Source organism: Balaenoptera musculus, chromosome 1, assembly GCF_009873245.2.
Source record: "Balaenoptera musculus isolate JJ_BM4_2016_0621 chromosome 1, mBalMus1.pri.v3, whole genome shotgun sequence".
NCBI lineage: Eukaryota > Metazoa > Chordata > Mammalia > Artiodactyla > Balaenopteridae > Balaenoptera > Balaenoptera musculus.
The window spans coordinates 82890316-82903030 of NC_045785.1; the positions used below are offsets into that span (position 1 = coordinate 82890316).

The following is a 12715-nucleotide window of genomic DNA, read 5'->3' on the forward strand; positions in this document are numbered from 1 at the left end:
ACAATTCTTTTAAATTTTTTACAATGAGGACTAAAAACAAGGCTCCAGCACAAAAAGATGGGTTATTCTTTCTTCCTAGTCCTTAATGTCATATAGAACTATATAACAACTTCCCATAAAACGAATTCCATGTTGTAGTCAAGGGACATATGAGCCCCAAGTGCTGACCACTAAGCCAATGGTTAATAAACCTTAAAGTCTCACACCCTAAGAGGCCACAATTTCAGAGAAACCACAAGAACTTGAAATAATTTAACAGGTTAATATATATATTTTTTATCAAGTATAACATGGTCATACAAAAGCATTTGTTACAAATATAATTCACACATATAAAAAGAGGGTATTTTATTTTTTGTCCCTTTTATATCCTATTTTATGCAAAATGACAAAACCAAGAAAATAACAGAACTATACTAGTTCTAAAAACTGGGAATTTTATAAATGAAATATATCCAATCATCTATACTTCCTCTCAAATTCCAAACAATGAGGCTTATTGAATTATACTTAGAATCAACTTAAATAAATCTTTGTATGATTCAGATGAAACATACATTGTCAATGGTTATAAACTCAGGTAGAAAAAGTACATAAAATTATTCATAAGTGAAAACACTTCATACAAAAGAAATGTTTTTTTTAAAGAAAATCCCAGACAATATTAAAAGGAAAGGCACTGAATTTTAAAACATTGTTTTGGACTATTATATAAAATACCAAAAGGTTCAGAACTGTTGAACAACAAAAGTTTATGCAGAACAAAGCCAAGAAGTGAAAATTATTAAATGTATAATAGCTAAAACCAAATAAGACATGACTGAACTATACAATTTAGAAACATGTTTAAGTGCATTTTCTTTGTACAATTCAACTGACTATCACGTGTAAAATCTGGCAATTAATTAAAATGCAATTAAATACAGATTTGCAAGCCTTTTGGCCATTACGCAAATATGAAAAAGTTAAGTGACTCGCCAACTGAAAAATAAAAGGTTACACACATACCATAAAAGCACAAATGGTCAAAGATACACTATAAAATTGTGTGAAAAAACAATCATACCAAACAAAGATCTTTCATGCACTTGCACTTGGAAACATTCCTTTTATAAATAAGCATGTAGTTTCACTTCAAAAAAATAAAGCTGATTTCCTCAATTGCACCTATTAGTTGAGAGCTATATCATATATTAGGGATGCACTTAAATGGACCATATTATGGGGAATCAACTGAACTTTAAAAAACATGAGTCTATCTATTTATTCACAACTTCAAAAATACGTATAATTCCAGTGAGGCACAGATGGGGCCCTATCAAAACATTCTGTCATTCAGTATAACCAACACAGGATAACACAACACAATGACAAAAAACAAAATCCACGATTTGGCAATCCTATACAAGAGAGGCTCTGTCAAAAATTTCTTCCAGAAAACAAATACACCACCACAAAACAACAAAACAAAAAAAGAAAAACTGAATTCTGACAACCCTACACAAACTGTGGGATTTCATCTTCAAGGTCTTCAAACTGCTGCATTCGTTTTAGCCTCGGTCTCTGACATGCTGGATGTACACCAGGTAAGTCACGCTCTTCAGCCTTCTCTTTAGGCTTGCTAACTGGCTGCACGGGACCAGCTGATGCATTTTCAGAACCGGGAACTGATTTCAGCGCGTGCTCCTGGGGAGCGTGAGTTGTGCAAGGGGGCACAGCTGCGGAGGTTGTCACAGATTTCTCCTCATCCCCTCTCCCACTAGCAGCAGGAGCAGGTGGTTTATAAAACGTGGTCCAGTGCTGGGGCTGCAGTGTTCTGGGTGCTCTGACAGGAGCAGGAGGGCAGGAGTCAGAAGACCGTCTCTCTGACACCTGTCTGGCTGACCTGATGGGTTCTGTGTATGGCTTACTGGTGGTGCTGAGTGGGTGGTCCCCACCACTCCTGATGCTCACTGACACTTCTCTTTCCTGGAATGCACTGGGCACAATCACTGCAGTCTTTGCAGTCAGGTCATTTTGTTCATACCGTTTCTCCCGAGTTTTCTGTAGAGGTTGCTGATCAAAGCCATCAAATTTGGAACAAACAATAGTTGGGGTGTCTTTTCTATTAACTCCTTCAAAGGTAGGATTCTTGCAAAACTTGTCTGAATTTACATTCCCCATATTTCTGCCATTTCTCTCATTAGGGGAGCTTGCAAGAAGTAGTCGTCTGTCTATAGGCAAACTTACAGGTCTAATCTTGGTCCTTGGAGTATGCCTCTCGACGCCATTTATTTCCTTATCGGACTTCAGAGTAGGCAGCTTGGAGGTTTTACAAACATCTTCCATCTTTTGTGATGCTGATTCAAGCTCTTGGTCTACAAGCAAACGCACTTTGTTGTCTGAAAAAGGATGAGATTCATTTAAAAATCAAACTTTATGGCACGTAGTTAACAAGAGAGTCTAAATGAGTTATAGATGAACACCCTCTCAAAACAAGGGTCTTCGTATATTTTTTCCAAGTTATTCTCTGGTAAAGTACTCATAAAATATTAAAGGTGCACTTTGAATTAAAATGTTAGAATTCCATATTTATTTAAATCAATATAATAAACAGCTACAAAATTCACTGCAGGTTAGTGAAAAAAAAAACCACACCTGCTGATGTAGCTTCTCTTATGTGCTGCGTATGAACAAGTATTTGCTGGCTGAAAGGGTTGTCATGATTTCAACAGGCAGATATTGGTGTGTTACCCTCAGAAAAGTTACACCAATTTACATGCCAACCAAATGTAAGTATGTCCTGAATCCTAAGGCTTTTGCCAACTCAATCTGCTTTTCAGTTATGTTCAACCCACAGTGACAGCATATCATATTAAATGCCTTAGATGCCCTCATCTGACCAACTAATAAGTGGACTATAATATTCATCCTGTCTGATTAAGGTTGAATAGTTTAAGTAAAAAATGCCATTCTCCCTATTTGCTGTTTACTCCCAGACGTACTTTCTTCTCTTTCCTATCAAGTCTGGACCCATGTTTTCTCAAGCTGGGACCCTGAACTCCTTCAGACCCTACCCTTTTTTGTAGCATCTCCCCTAAAATATTCCCATTTCTGGTAAGTTCCAGCCTTCTGCTCATGCCCCTCTTTTGGGCAGCGGTCTGCAAACAGCAGCCCATCAGAATGACTTGACAGTCCTTACCTCATCTGACCCTTCTCCTTACCTGAGACTGCAGACCTCTCTTCTCTGGGCTTCCAGGGCAGTGCTCTCTTGTTTTGATTTCCCAGGTGCTTCCCCATGTGTATAAAACACCCTAAGGGACCTGACACACTGTGGTCAGGCTGTAGGCACCAAAGTGCATTCTTAAGTTCTAAGGGAAAAAACTTGAGTGTAATGGGTAAGAGTGCAGACTCTGAACCCCACCTGCCAGGTTTAACTCAGCTCTACCCCTTCTGCACTAGGCAAGGTAATCTCACTGTCCCTCAGTGTCTTCATCTGTCAAAAGGAATCATAATTTTATCTATGATGATATGTGGCCTAAAAGATCTAACCATGAAAAGTGCTTATTTATCTGGTATACAGTTAGCCCTTGAAAAATGACATTTATTTTTATTACTATTCCTAATTGGGAGACCTAGCTCACAGAATAGTGAAATAATCACAAACATAGGTTCAAATACTGAACACTTTATTGGGGCATGACCTCTGACATTATTTAACCTCTCTCAGACTGTTAGGCTATGGGTTGAACAGGGCTGTTACTACCTATTTATAGCACAGAATTTTTCTGAAGATAAAATCAGATAAATGGAATCAAACAATAAGCATGGTGCTTAGCACAGAGCAGGCAGGTACTTAATGAATGTTAGCTCCCTTACTTTTTAGACCTGTCAGGCTGTGATCACTAATACTTCATTACACTCAAATTTAAAATATATGGCTGCACTTAAAAAAACTGCAAGTTAGCTCTAGTGATGTACAGAATTATAGTAACAAGTGGAAGCCTTTCCACAAATGAATAGCTTGGTAGCTATCACTGCAACTAAAATTACCATATAGTGAATAAAATGATTACAGTCGAGGAAATTAAAAAGATATACACATAAGTGTGCTTAATGTGTTACAGGCAGGCGACAGGAAAAGGCATTTGAAAAAAAATTTTAGAGGTTTTTTTGAGTCTAAATTTTTTGAATTTTAGGAGTCTAGTTGACACCTTATGAGTAATGAGATCAATACAATGATCTATAGTAAAGAAGATGCTAATGAATCATCATACTGCTTAACAGATTTCGGCCTTGACTTTAACTAATGGCAAAAATAAAAATAAAAGAAGTTTTCAAAACACAAAACACACCTTTGAACTCCAAGATGTCTTTTTATAAGAAGGGCTATTGTAAAGAATGAAGGCAACTTTCTTAATGGCTGGCAAAGATGCACTTACTAATGAAGCTTCTTTCTCTGACTTCTCTCAACACCACTCACCTTGGCTTTTAATCATGGTTTATTGGGACAGTTTTAAGTCAGCAAATATGCATTTTACATGGCCACTCACCAATGAGACATGCATCACATTTTTCGAATGCATTTTGCTTCCGTTCTGATTCCTCAAATGATGCAGTGGATTCAAAACTTTTGCTTTCACTATCTGCAGTATGGATATCCTGTTGATGGAAGAAAATTTTTAAACTGGAAGAAGCAAAACACACCTCAAAATAAACAGTTCAAAGATTCTTAACTTGTTAATAACGTAAACATTACAAAGTTCCAACACAATTCCATAAGAGCAAAACTCACTTCCTTTGAAGAGAAAAACAGTGACTTCGCAGAATGTTCTGGATCTCTTTCTTCTGGTGATAACAGAGGCTTCGGAAGATAGCCTTGGTCAACCTGAGGTGCACCACCACCTGCACTACACACAGCTACATCTTGTGGCTGTAGGGACCCATCGAAGATCTTCTGTGAGTAGGTAATGAGGAACTCCACCAACCGCGCTTGATTTGAATAGTCAGCAAGAGAGGAGATGGTGATAGGAGCAGTTGTGGGCCTTGGCCTAATGAGACTTGGTCCAAATATCACCCCCAAGTTTCTGGAGTTCATTTTGTTTTCTTCTGCATGATCTACGACTCTGTGATGCAGAACACATAGAGCTGTATTAGATTTCCTTGACAGTAGTTTACTATGGGCTGGGAAGGGTGGAGGAAAAATGGGCTGCAGAAGTCTAGGGAAAGGATATATTTATTTGCTTAAATACTGACCACACACCAAGTTGGGTTTCACAGTATTAGGATTAAATTTAAGTAAGTAGAAGGAACCAGTACAGTTTTACCAGCAGAAATTTAAAAACACCCCTAAAAGCTGCTCCCACCTTTGTAAATATATATTACATCCTCCCAGGTCCATATGCTGGAAACTTTCTATCTCACTGCTAGTCCTCAAGCCTAGTCGAGCCTAAAGATCTCTCTGCTTTATTGCCAATCCCACTGCTCTGGCCTTACTTCAAGCTCTCATCACCTTTTATTTCTCTGGCTATTCAAAGAGATCCGAACTGAAGTAAATACCTCCCCTCCAACCTATTCTCCATATTGCTGCCATGAAGATCTAATAGGCAAACCTGAGCATGTTAAATTCCTGGCTTAAAATTCTTCACTGAGTACAGAAAGAAGACAGTCAACTCATCTGCCAGGTATGTATGACTTTACCAGGACTCCTCCAGCTCACTCTGTGCTACTGCTTGCTATATCCTGGCCTAACCAAATTACTTAAACGTCCTCAAAAGCAAAATGATCTCTTGTGCCTCTGTGTCTATTACCCTCTGTCTGGAATGCTCTTTTGTACATTCTCTGTCACCACACCATTACTCAGTTCTTCAAGTCTGGCTCAGGGTTACCTTCTCTGATTCATGACCCCCCTCTCCCCCATCTTCCACTGCATGTTGAGCAAAGTTCCATCAGAACAAGAATGATGCAGCGCTGCACTTGTGTGCAGGTCTGCCCCTCAAGCTAACAAGCACAACAGATTACAGAAACCTTGTATTTGCACCCTAATTTCCCCAGCCAGAGCCTGGCATATAATTGGCATCCGAGGGAAAGATGTTGGCTGCATGAACATATATTCAATGTCTCTCTTTCCCTAACACATATTAGAAATGAAACATTCAATGTACAAACAATACCACAAGAGTGTGAATGTACTTAATACTACTGAACTGTACACTTAAAAATGGCTAAAATGGTAAATTTATATGTTATGTGTATTTTACCACAATTTTTAAAAAAACCATAAAAGCAAAACCAAAAAACTGATCAATTATCCACCCACTAATCAATGTCTGTCTTATTCAAATTCTTACCGCTTAAGATGAACTATGAGGTAATGAAGGCTGTTAAAATTTGATGCTGGCAATTGTCTTAGAAGATCCTTGCTTTTTAGAAGAATTCGGTTTATTTCTATACACGTACTTGGACATTTTTTGTCCTCAGGATTATCCTTTTTCATCTCTTGTTCTTCATTTACATGTTGGATCTCTATTGCAAGGTCTATAAATTCCTTGTACAATCGGAATAAAATAAATGGTTCTGGGAGCTAAAGAAATAAAATTATGTTAGAAATATCATTCTGCCCATTTTTTCCCCTGTTAATAACCTACTGAATAGCTACTGAGTGGTTTAGCATGTTCTTTTTAGAGTAACAGGACTTAAGGTCAATCACATTTAGAAATGTACATGTCTCATCACAAGGAAAAATACTTTTCTATTTCTTTAATTTTGTATCTGTATGAGATGATGGATGTTCACTAAACTTACTGTGATAATCATTTCATGGTGTATGGAAGCCAAATCGTTGTGCTGCACACCTTAAACTTAGACAGTGCTGTATGTCAATTATATCTCAATACAACTAGAAGAAAAAAAATTACACCCAAGAACAAGAAAAAAAAGAAATGTACATATGTTTGCTAGATGTGATCTATAAAGTGAATCCGATATCACCATACATTATATCTATATTAAAAATGACTTACCTGGTAATCAGTAAAACTCTAAACCTAAAGCCCCATGATATGATTTTAAAACTCTGATAGATATTCTATACCAATTACATTCATGACTGCCCCAAAGTTAGCATGATCTTCAACTATTTTATTAAAACAAACCCAGGCTAATATACAATATAAGTCAAATTAATTAGAAAAAGCTTATTTTCTGTTGGTGTGGGGGAGAGAGAGAACAAAAAGCTATAGGGTGCTTGTGTTTTCCTCGGGCCAGATTGAAGATAGCAAAAGACAATATGACTTACAAGAAAGAAACTGTCAACATTTTGTTTTCCAATTTTTAAATACCACTTGAATTGCCATAAGTAGGTCAAAAAAAGTTCCTCTCTCAAACTGTCAATGGGCATACCACCTTGATCTGTCTACTGGCATAACTGATTTCAATGATTCCACTGCTCAGCGATGGAAAATACAGCATCTCTCTGGCTAGCTGATGTCCTACAACATCTGTCGTGAGGTAGGCACCACTTCTCCAGTTTCCCCTTCTGTTCCCAGAGAGGGGAAGCCTTGAGATTAATTTCTACCTCTACCATCTTGGTCACTCTTGGAGCTTCAGATTTACCACATGGTAATGAGTAAATAAAGGCTATTCTCTTAACACTGTAAGAATTGAGCATGGCTTCCCACACTAAAGCTTTGGTCCCATGTATTCCTAGGATAAAATGAGAGCTGACAGTATTGGACCCCATTTATTTCCTCTTCTCGACTGACTAAAAGAAATAAAGCATGATTCATTATGAGATTAAAAGTCATTCAAAGATACTGTTTCTACTTCTCAGTTGAGAATCCTAAAAAATGTGATTGAAGAGATATCAATAGTTTCCTGGGCTAATGTGGCACATCCAACATTTGTAGCTAATTTCTTTCCCTCCTACAACCCCACTGAAATACAGTTAAGCCTGCAGGACTGGAAGAACAGGAATGGGGACAGAAGTAACATTTCACAAGCTGAAGAGGAGGTGAACAAGTGCTCACTTAGCACTCCTGAGAAAGCTGAAATTCCAAACTGAGAACCAACATGATTTAGCGGATCCTAAGGAGACTCAGGGATTGTCAGACTAGGTCCTCTGATCTCGGGGAAGGGTGAGCTATCTAAACAGCATTAGATTTCTAGATCCTTGTCTCCACTGCATGCTCCTGAGCAACCTCAGAAGTCTGGGGATTTCTTCTCTGGGCAGTGTGAAACACAGGGTCTCTGGATGGGCAATGCCAAGCACAAGGAACAGGTGGGCAACTATCTTAAAATAAGGATTTAGTGACTGTATGCCTGCTGAATGCAGAGATCCTGGAGCTTCTGACCTAACATGGCTCCCAGAGTTCTGGAACCATACCTGTAGGCAGGGAAAGACCTTTCTCTTGGGTATCAGACAAGCCCAAGAGCAGAGAACTAGAGATACAGACATCAGGTACTTCCCAAACAGTTCTCCTAGATAACACTACAGTAAACCTCAAAATCTTCAAAGCCTTCATGTATTCAAGAGCTTCTGGATAGATTTCAGTTCCCAAAGCTTTACTTTTAAGGAGACAACTATGGAAGACAGAGTCAAAATAAGTAGGGAAAAAACCAACTTGAAGGTCTACAACTGTGCTGTCAATATCGTGGCCAGTAACCACATACGGCTACTGAGCAGTGGCAAGGTGGCTGCTCCAAACTGCCATGTGCTCCAGATGAAAAGTATATACCACATTTCCAAGAGTCAGGGCCAAAAAGGCAAATGTTTCATTAATAATTTAAGAATATTGATTAGATGTTCAGATAATATTTTCAATATGTTGAATAAAATATTAAGATTAACTTCACCTGTTTCTTTTTATGTGGCTACTACATAATTTAATATTATATATAGGGCTCACATTATATTTCTATTGGACGGGGCTAGAAGCTAAGCAGAGGAAAGAATCCTCTTTAAAGAAAGCTACGGGGCTTCCCTGGTGGCGCAGTGGTTGAGAATCTGCCTGCCAATGCAGGGGACACGGGTTCGAGCCCTGGTCTGGGAAGATCCCACATGCCGCGGAGCAACTGGGCCCGTGAGCCACAACTGCTGAGCCTGCGCGTCTGGAGCCCGTGCTCCGCAACAAGAGAGGCCACGATAGTGAGAGGCCCGCGCACCGCGATGAAGAGTGGCCCCCACTTGCCGCAACTAGAGAAAGCCCTCGCACAGAGACGAAGAGCCAACACAGCCAAAAATAAATAAATAAATAAAATAAATTTTTAAAAAAGCTACGAATATTTCAGGTAGAAGAGATGGTGCATTCAATTAAAAAAAGAATGCTGTAAAAGGGACAGAAAACCAGAATTCTTGGAAACTAAAAGATGATCTCAGAAATAAAATAGTTTACAATAGGAATGGAAAACAAAGTTGAGGAAGTTTCTTAGAAGGTGTTAAAAGAAAACAAAAACAAAAAGAAATGAAAATAGGAAAAAGGGAAGGAAACTAGAGAACGAGTGCAGTTGTTAAGTATCCAAATATAAGTTCCAGAAAGAAAATAGAGAGAAAATAGAGAGGAGGAAATGAGCAAGAAAATTAAAGTTCCAAGAACTAAAGGACAAGTAAGCAGAATGACAGAGCTTGTGGAGTGCCTGACACCACGGATGAAAATACACCCACATCAAGGCCATACACTGTGAAATTTTAGGATAATGGAGAGAAAAAGAAGATTCTACAAGTTTTCAGAGAGAAAACAATAGGCCACATAAAAAGAATCAGGAATGAGAAGGATTTCAGGCTTCAAAGAGAATTAAAAAACACCTTCAAATTTCTGAAGAAAAATAATTTTCAGCCTACAATACTATAAACTTTCACAGTATTCCCATTCAGGAAAGCAGAATAAATACATTTACAGATCAAACAGTTTCAAATATTTACTCTTATTCCACCTTGCTCAAAGATGGGCATGACCAAAACAGGACAATAAATAAAAAACAGAAGACATGACACAGAAGACAGGTGTTCCCTCACAGAAGAGGGTAGAGAAGAGAGATCCCAGGATGACAGCTCTTCATCATATTAAAACGGACCCAGATGAAGAACAAAGCTCCTGAGATGGACACAATGAGGACCATCGTCACTATGCTCTCTGTAACTGTCTCTTCACTTTCACCCAAGGACAGAAAGTTTCACCCAAGGACAGAATGCAGCTGGGCTTGTCCCAGATCTTTTGTACTTGGCTTATCATGACAATGTGCTGCTTGTTTCTGTAACCCTTCCATGAACTGCTGCCTGAGCCGCTAAGGCCACTTACTTCACCCACAGAAGTGTTTTCTTCAGACCTACTTCTATAACATGCAGGTACAAGAGTGAGCAAAGAAAGAGAAAACATAGAGCAAGTCCACTCCCGACCACATTCTTGCTGAATTTCCAGTACCTAGCTTATAGGATAGCCCTGCCCCCCAACTAGGGTGAACTTCATGTTCCCTGAATGCATTCACACCTTGACTACTAACCTCCCACAATAGCTATTTTAAAATATCTATGAAAGTAAAGCCAAACTATGACCCAGACACTGTTCTACTGGCTGAATTCTTCATATAACAGTGTGAATGGTGGACTTTTCTTAAACAGCTAGATTTATGCTTTCTACTCAGTTTTTTAGAACTTAATGATATATTGTTTAGGAATACACAACAGGTATTAAAACTATTAAGAAAAGAGAGGGAGGTATTAACATGGTTAGGAAAGACCACTGGGTAGAGCTGTGGGCTACAACTGGGGAGGGGCATACAGGGGCCTTCTATAAGGTATAGTGATATTTTATTTCCTTAAGCTAGGTGATGGAAAATGAGTTTTTACTATTATGGGTCTTTAAATTGTACATATATTTTATACACTCTTTGATCTGTACGTTAATAATTGGAAAGATATTAACATGGTCTATGTCAATGAAAACAATATGTGTGGCAAACGTTATCAGCAAACCGCAAATTATATTTTTGCTCTATTTAATGGTAAATTTCAAGGCTAAAAACTTTACCTGTCGAAGGTATAATTTCAAGACATCACAGATGTCATGTGAACTAAATTCTGAAATGTCTACCAAGTGCATTCCATTTTCCAATGCTTGACACAGTTTTTCAGTTTTTATTTTGTTTCCACATACACGATAAATTCCCTTGAGAAGAAAAGAGAAAAAATTTTGCAAAATTCTGCTTCAGTACAAATGATTAAATGCAGACCTCTAAATATACTTAATGTCTACTTCAATTCTAAATATTTTAGAAAAAAACTAGGACCAAATGAGGTAATATTTTCCAAATAAATCTGAATAAATTCAGTTATTTAGTAAAAACTGAGAGCATTGTTCTCCTTTAATATCTCCTTATCATTAGAACAAATCACATTTACATTAAAAAATTTTTAATTTTAAAAGTTATAATGTACCTGTAGACACAAGGCTCTATTTTCAATCTCTAAGGCACATATTTTGAGTACAAAAGGGACACCATCTGGTTCCTTTTTTGCAACTTGTGTGAATTCTGCTCCAAATAAGTGTATTTTCCCCAGAAGTTTCTGATGACCACAGATGATGACTAAATTTTCCAAACACTTTCGGTGACAAACAAGGAGACACTACAAGAAAATTAAAGTCTGAAATGGTTAACTCACCTTAAAACTATTCACAACTGGACGAACTACAGGTAGAGTGGTAACAGAACAAAAATGAGTTTAAAAGGTATTACTTGTGTTTGAAATACATTTACTAGCAAAATGAAATATAAAATTATAGAAAATACACAGTGGTTCAATTTATTAAAAATACATTTGCAAAAGATCCTAATCGGTAAAATTAATAACAAAAAGCATTGCTCAAAGCAAAAAGCATAAAAGGGCCAATGTAATTCCAGAAAGATCTTACCTCTTCGCATTCAACACCCTGGAATACCACAATGCCTTCACAGTCCCTGCACTTCGTGGGGGACCTCAGTTTGCGAAACTTGTGGGTGAGAGCTGCCTTTGACATCAAAGTTTTCTTAAATGTTCCGAGGGAATTGGGTCCTTGTAACAGAAGTAGAATAGTATGTGAGAACTGTAAGACTACAGAAAAATTATACCATATGATACTACATTTAAAAAAATCTTTAAATAAGATTACAAAAAGCTCTTACTATAATAACAAAATAAGCATCCAACTTACAGATCTCTTACAAGGCACACATATATCAAACATTTAAGCTACGAGTAAAAATCACCATCAGACAAATAAGATACTTCTAAAATAGCATGGCATAATGTTTCCAGAATCAGCGAATTTACACTGTTATTAACATGTCCTTTATTACACAGGTGGCATTACATTCTTAGAAAATGACCCTATGAAAGCTTGGAATAAAACTAGCTATATGAGGTTAGTGTGTCAGCATTATTTGCATTAAAGATAAAGCTATTCTCAATTCATTACAAAATTATAAGTAATACTAGCTAGTTATCTATCAATATCCTACCAGAGGGCTTCCCTGGTGGTGCAGTGGTTAAGAATCCACCTGCCAATGCAGGGGACATGGGTTCGAGCCCTGGTCCGGGAGGATCCCACATGCCGCAGAGCAGCTGAGCCTGTGAGCCACAGCTGCTGAGCCTGCACTCTAGAGCCCCCAAGCCACAACTACTGAAGCCCACGTGCCTAGAGCCCGTGCTCTGCAGCAAGAGAGGCCACCGCAGTGAGAAGCCCGCGCACCGCAACGAGGAGTG

At 38.1% G+C, this 12715-nt stretch overlaps 1 protein-coding gene across 2 annotated transcripts in view; it reads right to left on the bottom strand.

Moving 5' to 3' along the window:
- Window positions 1-248: 248 nt before the first annotated feature.
- ARHGAP29 (Rho GTPase activating protein 29) overlaps window positions 249-12715 on the bottom strand; it is a 76847-nt gene continuing 64380 nt past the window's right edge. For both annotated transcript variants that reach the window (XM_036849739.1, XM_036849730.1), the window contains exons 17-23: window positions 11886-12025; window positions 11411-11599; window positions 11004-11141; window positions 6330-6562; window positions 4775-5105; window positions 4533-4641; window positions 249-2381 (exon numbers count right to left, since the gene is read on the bottom strand). In XM_036849739.1, the coding sequence (XP_036705634.1) occupies window positions 1498-2381; window positions 4533-4641; window positions 4775-5105; window positions 6330-6562; window positions 11004-11141; window positions 11411-11599; window positions 11886-12025 (2024 nt within the window). In that variant the 3' untranslated portion in view covers window positions 249-1497. The remainder of the gene's footprint in view (window positions 2382-4532; window positions 4642-4774; window positions 5106-6329; window positions 6563-11003; window positions 11142-11410; window positions 11600-11885; window positions 12026-12715) is intronic.